Genomic DNA, 15092 nt, shown 5'->3' on the forward strand with positions numbered 1-15092 from the left:
TTTCATCTCGGCTATATTGTAAATGAGGTTACTACTCAATATATCTCAGAGTTTAAATAAAGGTTATGAAATGAAATGAAATATCAATGTATGTCCACTGTGTTGTTTGTCTCGTATTTCACAATAAAAAAAAGAAGAGCTGCAGTGACCAGAGTGTGAACCTGAAGCTGCAGGCAGACAGAGCCGTACCTCCTGAGCTGTTGTCTTGGTGACCCTCAGCACCTCGATCAGAGACTGGTCCTCCACCAGGGACCCCTGGGTGCTGGTCAGCCTGAACAGAAGACTGTCCTCCAGCTCCTGCATCTTCCTCTTGTTGGACGTCACCTCCTCCAGGAGCTTCACCCGCTCCGCCTCCAGCTCCTGTTCAGGTTCACACAGAGGACAAGGTCATATTCAGCTTCTATTTATTGACCAGTCTAAAGCAGCGGTTCCCAAACTTTTCAGCCTGCGAGACCCAAAGTAACGGTGCCATAGACTGTGACCCCCACTATCACTGAAGGTGACATTTGCACACAAAGAACAGAAGAGCCTGATGATTTATTTTACATATAGCTGTTTACTCTAAGATAAAAGCAGAATACCTCAGTCCAAGTAATATCCATGTAACAACAGAGTAAACATTGTTGCTGTCATGTGTTAATTTTGACACATTACTTCAGAAGATGAATATCTCAGTCAAAGTAATATCCATAAACTGTAGTACTGAGTAAACATTGTTGCTGTGCAAATTTACATTGAGGGAATTACTTTGTTTCAGCATTAATCTCTCCTTATGAGATGGTTTAATTTTGGAGACGGCCACTTGGAGATCATCTTTCATGTTTAGGGTTAGACATGATCTGTAGGCATCTAAAGATGAGGAGGAAAATGTATTTGCACGGTTTTATTTTTAAATCTAAAGGGATTCGCCTATTGCCATAATCCCTATAGTTTTAGGAGTAGCCTACAGTAGGTTCATTACCTTCAATTGTCGGTGCAAGCTGTTTTTAGATTGGCGGGGGAAAGACGCAAGCTCATCAAACTAAATACACAATCCAACAACTCCAAAACACTCTCATGGACAAGTTGTGACCTGCACATTCACCAAGCTATGAAACAATAACAAGCAAAATACTCAGAACTACTTGCTTTTGAAATCACTCCGCCCAGCAGCCGTGTCTGGAATGTAGTTCCGGCTACGCATTTGCCTTGAAAACAACAACAGGTCACAACTTGTCCACGAGAACGTTTTGTTGTTGGATTGTGTATTTAGTTTGATGAGGGAAAGCCGGAAATACCATTAACCTCTGTTGCGTTAGCTGAGCTGCTAGCGTCTCTGCCCCGCCGATCGAAAAACAGCTTGTACCTACGACTATAGGGATTATGGCGATGGGAATTGCCAAAAATGTTGAAATATCCCTTTAACTACTACTTTTATCTTTTTTTTCTACAATTACAGCTAAAATGCAGTATTAATAATATTTTTCAAATGTTATTTGATTTCTGGAAGTCGTCTCGCGACCCCACTCTCGGTGCCTTGTGACCCCCCGGGGGGCCCCGACCCCCACTTTGGGAACCCCCGGTCTAAAGAGCTGAGCAGCTGATCTGGTGTGGACCTGTTTCTCCAGCAGGATGACCCGTCCCAGCAGCTGGTCCTCCAGGCCTCGCTGGGTGACGGTGAAGTCCACCACGGCGGTCCTAGCGCTGATCTCAGGGCTGTAGGCTGGATTGGCCAGCTTGGTGGTGATGTAGAGTGTGAAGCCCTTCATCACATCCACCTCCTTATCTCCTACCTTCACCTGCAAGAGGAGGCGAGAGGAGGAGATGGTCACCAGGGAATGCTCCCGCTCTGTGACCCAAGTCTCCGCTGCAACTTGGAAATGACTTAGCCTACCTTGTAAGTGGATCCGGACTTGATGTAGTTTTTGTCCAGTATGTTGTCCAGGACAGGGTCCAGGTCCTCCCCTACATCCTCCAGCAGCAGGGGGCGCCCCAGAGACAGGCTGTCCTCCAGGTGGGAGCGGAAGTATTTATGGTTCAGAGACGTCACCTGAACCACAGAAGAAGAAGATCACCAATCAGAAATGAGATCTATGTATTGATCACCAGCAGGAGGACAGTCAGCTTTAAAGGGATATTTCAACATTTTGGCAAATTTCCCTATTGTCATAATCCCTATAGTTTTAGGAGTAGGTTCATTACCTTCAATTGTGGGTGTAAGCTGTTCTTTTTTCGCTTTTGAAGTCACTCCGCCCAACAGCCATGTCTGGAATGTTGTTCCGACTACAGATTTGCCTCGAAAACAACTCAGTCTCGTAACGTTCCATTATTATTTCATAGCGTGGTGAATGTGCAGGTCACAACTTGTCCATGAGAGCGTTTTGGAGTTGTTGAATTATGTATTTGATAAGTTTGATGAGGGAAATGTGGAAATATTGTGCACAGCTCACGTCTCTGCCCCACCGATCCAAAAACAGCTTGCACCGACAATTGAAGGTAGTGAACCTCCTCCTAAAACTATAGGGATTATGGCAATAGACACATTTGTCAAAGTGTTGAAATATCCCTTTAATGACTCACACTGTCCTCACCTGCAGCTGCTGGTCTCTCTCTCTGTTCTGGATCCAGGTCTTGCCCTGGCCCTGGGGGTCTATCAGCAGCGGGTAGCGTGAGGCCTTCGTCACCACGATGCCGTTCTGGATGGACAGGTCGTCGCTGGGTAAACCCTGCAGGTTCCACTCGCTCACCGTGGCGTTGTCCACCAGCAGACCAATCACGTTCAAGTCCTGCAGAGGACAGAACGTTTTCAACAGATCTCAATCTGGCTGCTACTCAGATTATAGATTATTACATTATATTGATCAGTGAAGTCTTCCAATCAGTTCTAACATGGACAGGGAGCCATTGAAGAGTGATAGTGATGTGTTTTTTTTTTAACTAAAACCTGGAAGAAACTGAGCTAAGAAGATGATTGATTTCTAAAGTAAAAGCTTGGATTAAAGCAGAAGTAAGCGGAATATTTGTGTTAATATAAGTCTTAAATAGTTATATCATTCGACGGCAATCACTTATATAGAGTGTTTGGTCTGAAACACGGGTCTGTCAGTCACTCTGCTCTGCTGTAAGCCGAGGAGAAAACTTTTCTTGTATCCTACAACCTTTATCCAATGAGGAGAGAGCACAGCATAAAGGGGCGGTCCTCTCTGTGTGTGCAGCCAAGGGATGCGCGTGAATGTGGTGACGTAGGGACGAGGACCAATAGATCCATGACGAGGGCGGGGACTGCTAACTCCATCGGCTGACAAGAAGTTAGCCAAAACGACCGGATCGCTGACTTCTGCTACTAAAACTTTTTAAAATACGAACAAAAATGTATCAATACTCTTGCAAAAACAGATCAATATGTGTATGTGGAAAGAGGTGAATCCTCAGTGAGCTGAGAAGCCTCACAGGACTGAAGGGGATGAGCTTGTCCTCCATCTCTGTCTTCCACAGCTCCAGCAGCAGGCTGCGGTACTCCTGGTTAAAGGGACCAGCGTAGGACAGGAAGCCTGTGGACAGGAGGACGTCCCCCACCAGGTGTTTGATCTGTGTCTGGAACCCAGCGCTGCTGTCGGTCCAGCGGACCTGAAACACAACAGGATGACGGTGAGTGACTGGGTGAAAGGTTATGGCAGAGTACTGATCCCAGACCAGTGGAGGCTGACCTTCTCTCCTCCCAGCCCGTCGATCAGAGCCGTGGCGTTGGACATCTTTTGGCGGCAGGCCTGGGCGTCGTCCTCCAGATCCTGCTTCTCCTTCATGGCAGCGTCGTAAAGAGCCTAAAGTTCGGGGTTAAAGGACAATTCCAGGCAAATGCAACCATGTAGTTTCCTAATGTTTTAAGTCCAAAAGAATGAACCTGAAGATTTTCTTTTTAATGCCTCCTGTTCTGCAGTAGTTGTGTGTCTGTCCCAAGGGGGCAGTTGTCGGTCTGAGAAATGAAGCTCACTTCCGCGTTCAAAAAACTGCAATCCCCTCGGCTGTCGCTGGGGGCTGGTACCAGAAGGGAGCAACTTCAATTGAGCCCCATGTTAAAATAGCCGATTTTACAGCTTAAAAAAACACATTTACAGCCTGGTACATTTATTTTTTTGGTCTCAACTGATAGTTTCTACACCCGCACACACTCGGAGGGGGGTGAATTTTTTTTAAACTCTACCGTTCTACTATTATTAGGTTTAAAATTCTGGCCAATTAGGGCGCGGAAACGTTGAGTGACAGGTCCGGAGACCGCTGCTTCGAGGCCAGTGGGCGGGTTCTCGGCCGGCTAACTGCCGTACCTCTCCAAATATGGCAAGTAGAATCCAACATGGCGCAGTTCAAACCCCCGTAGTAGCGGCACAAAACAGACTCCCCCAAACCAATGGGTGACGTCACGGGTGCTACGTCCATCCTTTTTACAGTCTATGGTCTGTCCCCACATCGCCACAGCAGCAAATAATGAGAGCAGACCGATCTTAGGCTGTTTAGGTTGTTTACATCCCTCAAAACTGCAATTTTTCCACAGACAGCGTCAGATGGCTTCAAACATACACAGAGAGTTTTGTTTACTTCAAGTAAGTGGACATGTTTGTAAACGGAGCTGTTGTCTGTGGGAAAAAAAGTGGTTTTGTGGGATGTAAACAGCCTAAACAGCGTAAGATCGGTCTGCTCCCATTATATGCTGCCGTGGCGATGCGGGGACAGAAAGAACTACTGCAGAACAGGAGCAATTAAAGTGAAAATCTTTGGATTCATTCTTTTAGACAATAAAACAACATGCAATAGAAACTCTTCTGTGACTGTGTGAGAGCTTCACCTGCACAGCGTCCAGCTCCTGCTGTTTAGCATCCAGCTGTTCTTGAGCTTTAGCAAGTTCAGCCTGAGCGACACCCAGACGAGCCTCCTGCAGGGCCAGGTTAGCCTACACACACACACACACACACACACACACACACACACACACACACACACACACACACACACACACACACATACACTTTTTATATGTATATACTGTATATATTTTTGGGGGCTTTTTGCCTTTAATTGACAGGTTGATTGAGAGAGACAGGAAATGAGGAGGCAGAGAGAGTGGGAAGGAATGACATGCAGCAAAGGGCCACCTGGGATTCTCCACATGGGATGCCTGCGCAACCCACTGAGCTAAACGGCAACCTGAGCTTTTATCACTTTGCACTCTAGCTCAGTGGTTCTCAAACCTTTTGACATCAAGGACACCTAAACTGACACAAATTAGACCACGGACCCCCCATTGGACAACATTGTTAAAGAAACACCAGAAATACACAAATATTTGTTCTGAGGCGGTGTGAATCATTTGGAAACATTTTGAGAAATTTCTGTAAAGTGGTAAAATGTCAAGAAAAAGTTGGGTAACACTTTACTTGAATATTTCTGGTGTTTCTTTAACAATGTTGTCAAAGGTTAAAATCTGGCTGAAACAAAATCAGAACTGTATGCATTTTTAATGTGTCATGACTTGGTATAATTTTAGATGTATTGTACATTTTATAGTGTTGTATGTAATTTTGATGTCTTTCTTCTTACTTTCTTTGTTTCTACTAAAAGCCTAACTAGGGATGGGAGTTGGAAACTAGCATTAGCTATAATCTCTGTCTGCAGAACATCAGTCACATTGACTTGTTTGTAATGAGTGGAAGTGTCACTATGTTAACCTGCATTGTCCCTATCAAATAAACTGAATTAAATTAAATTAAATTAAATAGGTATTCATAAGATTGACATAACAGCTGTCATAAACATCAATGAATACTTATGACAGCTGTCGTTAAGTGTCATTTGTTAAGTTATGTCACTTTAAATGCAAAGTTGACATTGTTTGAGATGTTTTTGTTCTGACAACTTGACATAAAGACAATTTAAACTGTCATAGCAGACCTAATTGCCAAACTTTAAAAATTATGTCAAGTTCTCATAACAAGGACATCTCAAATAATGTCAACTTTGCATTAAAAGTGACATAACTTACCGAATGACACTTAACAACAGCTGTCATAAGTATTCATTGATGTTTATGACAGCTGTTATGTCATGGTTATGACAGTTTTATGTCAATCTTATGAATACCTATTCAAGTTAAGTGTTACCAAAAGTTGAACTTGAACCCTCTCAAGGACCCCTCTAGTTAATATCTGAGTCCTGTGTTTGTACCTTAAGAGGCAGAACCTCCTTGTTGATGGCGAAGAAGTCCACCATGGCCTGGGTCCAGGAGCAGAGTCCTGCCACGTTACCACAGATCCTCTTGGCCGACTCCATGTTGTAGTCATCCATGTCCAGGTACGGAGCCAGCAGCTCCACCACCTCCTCTGTGATGGAGTCCTGCAGCACAGAGGAGTCACTATACAGTCAGGCTTTACGCCTCTCTTCTCAATGCACTGACAGTAGAACCCACACTGATTGCTACCCAAACAGGGAAGTTACATAGTGCAGTTTCAGCCGACCATTTTTCTACCATTGCAATGAGTCTGGAAACATTATTTTAAGGCCGAAAAACTCCGCAATGTTGCTTTAAACTGTGTGACTCAGTTGTGACAGACCCATTGTTACTTAATAATAATGAGAGGAATCATTAGTTAATGTCCTAGATAAAATACGAGCCAGCTCGCTTCTGGCTGATGATTGGTCCCACTGCACTCAGATCAGCTGAGCCAGCAGCTACAATCCAGTCCAAGTGTGGTGCATCGTTCATCAGGGCGGCTGTCATCAGACCTCAGCTCAGTGGGTGACAGACAGTGACAGACAAACAGATGTGTTAAAGATGGAGGTATGTGTAGTGTCAGCAACTGTATCCAGAAGCCTTGGAAACACACGCAGACACACACACATAGAGGGTTTTTCCAGCCCTAAACATATGTCAGCTCCATTAATCCTCAGCTTAGCAGGTATACAAGACACACACACACACGCTTCTATAAAAGCAGGTGATAGCTGCTGTGTGATACGATGAGAAGGGAGTTTCCCACTGACACACACACTGAGCTCTGTGTGTGTGCGCTCTTGTGTTTCTATCTTTGTTACACCCTGATCGTGAGCACATTCTGTCCTGTTGTCACCTCTTCATTAGAGCGAGTAAAGGTTCATTCAAACTGACTTGTTGTAGTCTGACACATCATGGCGTTTGATGTTCAACATGTTAGCGGTTACAGAGCAGCGGTGTTTGTGTGTGACCTTGCTGAAGTTGAGCAGCATGCTGAGGAAGCCTGAGTTCTGCATCAGCTTCATGGCCTCGGCCCAGGACGGCCGCAGACACGGCCGCTCAGGGTCACAGGTCACCGGGTCGATCTGAGGGAAACACATGGAGGGAGGAAGTCAGAATCTTCTGCCTGTGCACTCAAAAAAAGAAAATTAAAAATTGTTGGCCTAACAATATTTTTTTCAGTTAACTAAATTAGAAATATTACTATAAGCTATAGTGCATAACTTCTACGTGTCTGTATCCGTTTCACCCAAGCCACTACAAGAGGAGATGATACAACAACGCTGATTAAGCCGTTCACCTCCTCTAACACCTCGCCGTATTTTTCAGTATTTGTTCTTTTTGAATTTGGTGTCTTTGGTGACATTCCCAAGCTGGCGCACAGGAAATGATACATTCTACTCAGGTTTTACCTGACAAGAAGAAGGGAGGGGGGAGGAGAGCGCTGCTAGAAGCAACAGGGCGGAGAACCCGAAGAAGCAACCAAGAGGTTCAGAAGTGGATCCTACTAAAAAGAAAAAGCCTTACGTTCAGCAGAAGGTCTGTTGGCCAAGAAAGTGAGTGACAAATGATAGCGGTGGGGAGGGGAGGGGCTTGAATGAGATGAATCCAGTCCAGTAAGTCAAAGGGATGTTGCTCGATCAAAAAATTGGAGGTTGTGAACAAACTATAGGACCCAATGATCATGTTAATGTGGTGATAACCAACATTGTTGTCATTCTGCAACAGCAGGTCTTACATGCACGCCCCTATTTTTATGTATTTTTGCTAAAATAACATGCCCGAGTTGTGAGCAGCACAGAGCCCACATAGTTTGAGATACAGAGATATGTCTGGTATCATTGAAAAGGTGACACTCTCAGGATTATTTTTAAAGTGTTTATGTGATTCTGTGCCTTACTGACAAAGTGTGGCAGAGGTTAGAATAATTAAATTGTTTCCCCGCCCAAAAGTTTGCCTATACAATGACATGGGTACAGACATTCAGGGATCACTAGGCAGGATAAAGACACAATTAGGCCACAGCCACAGGTCTTGGCTTCATGCAGTCCATATTTGGAGTTAAAAGACCAAAAAATTAATTGTTTGAGTTATTTTTAACCAAAACCGCGTAAGCTCCTCTGCCGCACAGTAGAGGGCGCTCACCCATAGGGAATGGAGCGCACGCCGGGCACACGTGGGGTTTACCAATCCTGATAGAGTAGTGTCATGCACCGTCTAAAACCTCAGACTATTGGCTAAAAAGGTACTGTCATTTCAAACTTGTCACTTGTCACTCAAACAGCTGTCAATCAAACCGTCGTCACACATCCTCATTGGCTTTTGAGACATGTACCCCCCCTCCCTGCACCGATTGGCTGCTGAGTGGTGTCATTTCAAGCAGATGGACCTCGCGGGTGTAAACCATGGAAACGATCAGTTTGTAGCTGAAGCTCCCAGTGTTGCTCTGCCGGAATCTCGCACGATTTGCGGAGCCGTGAACTGGGTGTCAGTGCAAAGCAGTGAACTGAGACACTGGGAGCTTCCGCTACAAACAAGCTTGAAATATAGACTTATTTAATTTTTTTCGGAACAATTTCTCATGTCGGGGCTTCAATACAAGAGGGACATTACAGATGAGCTGTGTGGGGGTATTTGGATGTTTTTTGGTGTGTCTTTTTGGACGAAGGAAAGTGAGCTCCGTTCGCAATCGCCATATGGACATGCAGTGCTGCACGGAGCCCCGCTGTAACTCAGAGAAGGCACGGAGGACTCTGATACTTCTCCCAGCCCTTAGTCCACATAAGGGTGAGTAGATAATGAGTGAAATATGAATTTTGGGTGAACTATCCCTTTAAGAAATTTAATTCAGATTCAAAATGCAAAAACAATTTAATAAGCAGTTACCTTGAATTTTGGAGTTTTCATAGCTTTTTTATTTTTACAGTGTGTTTTCACTGAGGCTTTAACTACAAACTGACCTTTCTCTGGAACAGCAGCAGCACAGCATCCATGATCCTCATGATGAGATGAGGAGGCTTCTGCAGCTTCCTCACTGTGGCTATGTCGGATGGTTTGATGGTCTGTGAAGAGAGAGGGGAACATGTCTACAAAATCCTATATGTGTGTGTGTGTCTGTGTGAATGTGTGTGTATGAGACCTGCAGTGCAGCCTCTGCAGCCTCCATTGCTGGTTTCGCAGCCTTCAGTTTGGACTCTGCTGCTGTTTTATCAGCTTCAATCTCGTCGACGATGAGCTGAGCTTTATCCTTCACCTTCTGCACCTGCTGCTTCACCTGCAGAGAGAAAGACAGGGAGGTGATTCAACCACAGGGTGACGCCTCCACAACGGGCTGACACACACAGCCATGACATGAGTGTGCTGTTTGCTGCATGAATGTGTGCCTGTGACTGTGCTGCAAAACCAAAACCTCAGATCTAGGAGAGGCCTAATAGATTCCTGGGTTAGCTCTCCACTGAATGGTTAATGTGTTAGAGTAGCAGAGGTGTTTCTTAATGTGTTGACTTGTGTCAGACCTTCTCAGCAGCCTGAGCCTTCGCCGTGACCTCCTTCAAAACCTCGTCTGCCTTCTGGGAGGCGACAGCGAGCTCCTGCTCCTTCACCACCAGCTCCTCAGAGAGTTGAGACACAGACTGTTCTGCTTCCATCAGTTTACACAAACCTGGAAAAACAGATAACACACACACACAGTTTAGAGACCTGTATTTCTCAGCCTCAGCCTCAGCCAGAGCTTTAGCCTCATCCTCACCCCCAGCCTCAGCCTCAGCCACAATCTCAGCCAGAGCTTCATCCTCAGTCTCATCCTCACCCCAGTCTCATCCTCATCCTCATCCTCAGCCTCATCCTCAGCCTCATCCTCATCCTCAGCCTCATCCTCAGCCTCATCCTCAGCCTCAACCACAGCCTTAGTAGTATCATCCTCAGCCTCAGTCTCAACCACAGCCTCATCCTTAGTCTCAGTCTCAACCTCACCTGTCTTCATGCGCTCGGCCAGTGTGCCGACGTGAGCGATCTTCTCCGTGTAGATGATCTTGTAGCTGTTGATGAAGGACAGGTAGGATTTCGGCGTCACGAAGGTCTGGCGGCGGAAACGCTCAAAATACTCAGCACATTTCTCAGCCACCAGGTCCTGCAGGGAGGGGGCAGAGTCGTGGTCACGTGATCTGGTTGTGCTAATTAATAATACACACCTGAACACAGTGTAAACGTTACCTGGAAGGTTCCCATGGTAACCACCACACTCTGCTTCACATCCTCTGAGCAGCGGAGGTCCTGGTACTGTGACAGGAAGTGATGCGATACAGCGACCAGGGCGTCCCGAGGCCAGCGCTGGAACCAGTCCACAGTGCAGCCTGATATCAGGCCTGGGAACTGTCAGAGGTCAAAGGTCAGAAATCACTATCTCAGCTTCCAGTCCGGTCATTCCCTCGGGTTCATATTTATCACTTCTTTAAGGCAGTTAGACATTTTAGTTGCAGTAATTTGCCACCAAAGCCCAGTTTAGACAGGAGGAGTGAGTCCAGCTGTGGTTCTCAACCTGCTGCTCCTGAACCCTGGAGGGTTTCACAGTGAGTTACATACATTAATCAGAACCACAGTAATCATTCAAAACACAGTGTCTACACAGAGCTGATTATTCTAAAAACAAACTGAGCTTTAATTCTACCTTGACTGAATATTATTGTGAAGAAAAATTGAATTTTGAGTTGGTTTTTGGTTATTTGATGGTTTGTGAATATATTTTTTAATTTATTCATGACATTCGTTAATCATTGTTCATAAAAAAAATAATTATTAAAAGACAAAACAAAGACAAACAACTTTCTATTGTTCAAGATAAAGGGACATATCAGAGGATCAATCTGCAAACCAACCTCATCAGCAGTGTATGTTTTTCATTTTGGGACTTGGATACAGGCGGTCAGTGTTTGGGAGACATTGTGTATGTGTTCTTTGTGAAGTTGGATGATGTTGAAAACTACTGACAAAACAAAACTTTTCAATTTTCAGTGCCTGAGGAGAGACCTGGACAACTCCCAACTAAAACAACACAAAAACCAACCACACCAATCAGCAATCAGTTACATCTCGTTATGAAATGAACATATATTGTCACTGTAAATGTGTTAATGACCACACTCCACCTCACCTTTAAAGCACGAGTCCGAAACTTTTCCCCGACAGGTGAGAAGCAGAGGACGACGTGGAGGTTGCTCCTCACTCGGGACAGGAAGAAGTCGTAGAGGTTTTCTGAGGTTGGGGGTCGGCGGGGGTGCTGTCGCTTCATGACAGGGATCAGATCCTGTGTGATGTCATCCAGCTCGTCACGAGCAAAAAGGTTGGAGACTTCCCCACTCGCCAGGACGTTATTCATGTATTCTGTGGAGGAGGGAAGCAGCAGAGAGACAAGTCCAGTAGGGACGGTTCAGAACAACTGGGGAAATGTCCGTGGTCTCCAGAGGACGGCCATAATGATTCTGTACAACTTCTGACTTCATGTACATCCATCAATGCACAAAACTCTACACAAACAATATCAGGATCTACATTATATTGCAAAACCTCCCCATCATCATGCAAACAGTATTTTATGTTACCAACACAGTTTCCTTACACTCCCTACATTAGCACTGGAAATGACAAGGCTACGACAGTAGACAGACAGTGTCTGAGGTTTAAAGGTTTGGTCCATCGCCACCTCCCGGCTCTGAAGGCTTGTTTGAATATTTCTAGTGGTTTTGTGCTCTTGTGAGTATGGAAATATTGCGTAAAGTGAAAGTTGTGTGGACAGAATTGCTTTTTAAATGAAGGAGAAAAATGTTTGTGTGTGTACACAGCTTCACATTCAGTCACAGTCCTGTAGTCAGGGCCTTGCAGTCAGCTTCAGTCAGATTAGGGAGCACAAATGTTTCATTTGCTGGTTTTCTTAAGGGGTCAGGATGCTGCTGCAGTATGTTTCCCTTTAAGGTTTCTGGATTTATCTTCCTACAACACAAAAGCATTGTGGGTAAAATTCTATATGAACGCTCAGGTACCCAGGAAGGCTTCGTCTTTGATGTCGTTGTCAGTGAAGAGGAATGTGACTCCTTTTCCCTGCTGACCAGCGATACGATACAGAGTCTTCAGATCCTCCAGCAGGTTAGTGCTGCTGTAGGTCCTGCAGGACACACACACACACACACACACACACACACAAAGCAACAACCAGCGTAGATGTTTGTATGGATGACCTTTTCAAGCCTTTTAACAATTCAAACATTGTTAATTACACTACAACTGCAGGTTGACACACAAACGCAACGCAAAAAGCACCAAATAAAAGTAAAGGAAGCCCAGAATATGAAGATAAACTGCTCCCCCTGGTGGTCTGGAGGCTTCATGTGCTGCATTGTCTCTTATTGGAGACCTTGGATATACTGTATATGTTGTTCCCCACCTCATCCTCCCTTCATTCCCCACCATCATACTGTACAGATGATCAGTGTTATACTGCTATAGGTGGTCAACACCTGTTACCACACACAGCAGTGATGTCACAGTGTTGTGCAGCACACATGTGCATCACTGCTGCAAGGAGAAAAGAACCACTGGAGGTCAGCAAAGACAAGATCTTCAGTTAGAGATCATATAGATATATACTCTGGCGCTGCTGTCCATTGGAATGATACGTCAACGCGGCCGCCATCTTGGGTCTGGGAAGCCATATCTACTTACTGCATTAGTCAACAAAGGCAGAGGTCTATCAACGATTAAAATCGCCATAACTCACTGAATATTCAACTGATTTTTTTATATTAAACATACACTACACATGCATACATACACTAAATTTAAAACTAATTTGTTCTACAAGGGTCTGACCAGGTCTCACTGCTTGTCAGACATATATATGTCTATGGTCAGAAACCCCGACCCAAGATGGCGGCGCTGTTGACGTACGCTGAGAAGCAGAAGGCAGCATCTAGTCAGAATATATATCTATGGTTAGCGATAATGAGATAATAATGTTTACTGCTACATACAATAAATAAACAGTGTAGATGTGAGGTGTGTGTGTGTGTGTGTGTCAGACCTGGTCAGTGTGATCTGGAAGGTTTGGTATCCTGCGATGAATGACGCCAGCCTTGTGAGGCTCTGCTTCCCCGACCCCCCCACTCCAACCAGCAGGGCGTTCCCCTGCGGCGTCCGCAGGATCCGGGAGATCCTCATCAGGTGGGTCATCGCGTCCTGCCATTGGACCAAACACAGAGGGTTGTTAACCAATAGAAACAGGGCCGAGGCCAGACAGGTGTAACAGTTTCAAAACAGAGAAATGTTTCCATTATATTTTGGATGAAACTGACCTGATACCTTAAGTCTGTCCTCTGCACTTTACACTTTAATCTGCTGTGACTACCTGCTGCTGTGTTTTAACTACGTGTCTATTTGATTCTTTTCGGTAACTCTAATTATTTATTACCCAAGGTCTGTTTTTCTCTGACAAGTAGACCTATATAATACAATAGGTCTACTAAACTGAACTGAGCTAAACGGTTCAGTAGATCACTCAGACAGAAATCATGTTAACCTTGAAGAAGACCAGGTCCATGGCTCCGCCTCTCGCCGCCTCATTGTACTGCTGCTGGAAGACGGACAGCCGCTCTGCTAGAGCATCCAGCGATGGGATTGGTTCATAGACCTGTCAATTCAATCAAAGTTTACACTAATAAAAGTGTGGCGACTTTTGCATTTGGAGGACTTCAGAATAAAAAAAAAAGTAAGTTGACATTACATTTTAACATAATAATAACTTAAGTATATGAATCATAAACAAAATGTGATTAATTCAGCTTGTCTGTTGGTCAGACCTTTGGAGCTTCCAGCTCTGTGTCTTCTGGTTCGTCTCCTGTCGCCTCCGGAGCGTCACGCAGGAAGTCCACAAAGCAACTGTCCCACTGAGCATGCTCAGTCAGCGCTTTCCCATGATCCTCCACTGTGACCTGAGGGACAGTTGCATGAAGAGAGATTTGCAGCAGGTGTCATGCTGATGTTGATACTGATACTGATACTCATAGTGTATAGATAAACAATGTATTCACACCATGTATACAGTATTAATGTATATTAATGTATATTAAATATCTTCACCAAATAATCAGTTCAGAATGAATAAAATTGATGTTTCTCACATGAATATTTAAATGGAATAAAACAGACAAATTATTATTAGGAAATAGAAATAAAAACACTGAATAAACTAAATCTCAGCCACCTGCTCCATGATGCGACTGAACGTCTGTCTGTCGCTGTCGTCAATGAAACGGTCGGCGATCACTCTGCTGCACTCGTGATGGAAGAGAGAAGAGAGGAGCTCAGAGCTCTGACACACGTCACTCTTCACTGTCAGGATCCCCTGAGACACAACGCATCACAATGTAACACAACAATAATAATATACAACACTGCACAGTGGAACAATACACTAAACACACACACAAGACATCACACAAAACTATGCAATCCAATGACACAAGACAACACGTCATGTAACAAACCAAAAACAAAACAAAATAAAACACACACAGATGTACCAATGGAATTACAAATTCTACTTTAAAAATGAAAAGACGACACCGTTGCTGTGTTTTCTACCTGCCAGATTCTGCTGAGGTCCCTCAGGTTGAAAATGTAGTGAAACTTTGCAGGAGACGGTAACATCTGAGGAGACGGAGGACATCTGGTCAACATCAAAATGTTACAACCTAAACTTCTCTGTCAAGGAGATGAGATCTTTTTAATGGAGGCCCCTCAGGGACGACATGTGGAAATAACTGATATTGTAAAGTGTGCACATAGTTTTGTAAAATAAGAA

The 15092-nt window shown here is 44.6% G+C and overlaps 1 protein-coding gene across 1 annotated transcript in view; it reads right to left on the bottom strand.

Moving 5' to 3' along the window:
- Nucleotides 1–15092, bottom strand: part of dnah5l (dynein, axonemal, heavy chain 5 like) — an 84955-nt gene that overhangs the window by 16226 nt on the left and 53637 nt on the right. Inside the window, exons 62-82 of the mRNA XM_085764017.1 lie at nt 14873–14938; nt 14493–14633; nt 14089–14220; nt 13809–13919; nt 13314–13468; nt 12277–12398; nt 11391–11620; nt 10454–10612; nt 10214–10370; nt 9757–9902; nt 9381–9515; nt 9202–9303; nt 7213–7326; nt 6196–6363; nt 4820–4924; nt 3687–3800; nt 3430–3606; nt 2571–2765; nt 1874–2029; nt 1596–1778; nt 190–360 (exon numbers count right to left, since the gene is read on the bottom strand). Coding sequence (XP_085620143.1) covers nt 190–360; nt 1596–1778; nt 1874–2029; nt 2571–2765; nt 3430–3606; nt 3687–3800; nt 4820–4924; nt 6196–6363; nt 7213–7326; nt 9202–9303; nt 9381–9515; nt 9757–9902; nt 10214–10370; nt 10454–10612; nt 11391–11620; nt 12277–12398; nt 13314–13468; nt 13809–13919; nt 14089–14220; nt 14493–14633; nt 14873–14938 — 3039 coding nt within the window. The remainder of the gene's footprint in view (nt 1–189; nt 361–1595; nt 1779–1873; nt 2030–2570; nt 2766–3429; nt 3607–3686; nt 3801–4819; nt 4925–6195; nt 6364–7212; nt 7327–9201; nt 9304–9380; nt 9516–9756; nt 9903–10213; nt 10371–10453; nt 10613–11390; nt 11621–12276; nt 12399–13313; nt 13469–13808; nt 13920–14088; nt 14221–14492; nt 14634–14872; nt 14939–15092) is intronic.

The sequence above is a fragment of the Trachurus japonicus genome, chromosome 20, assembly GCF_045865225.1.
Source record: "Trachurus japonicus isolate A0001 chromosome 20, Traja_1.0".
In the NCBI taxonomy this organism is placed as follows: domain Eukaryota; kingdom Metazoa; phylum Chordata; class Actinopteri; order Carangiformes; family Carangidae; genus Trachurus; species Trachurus japonicus.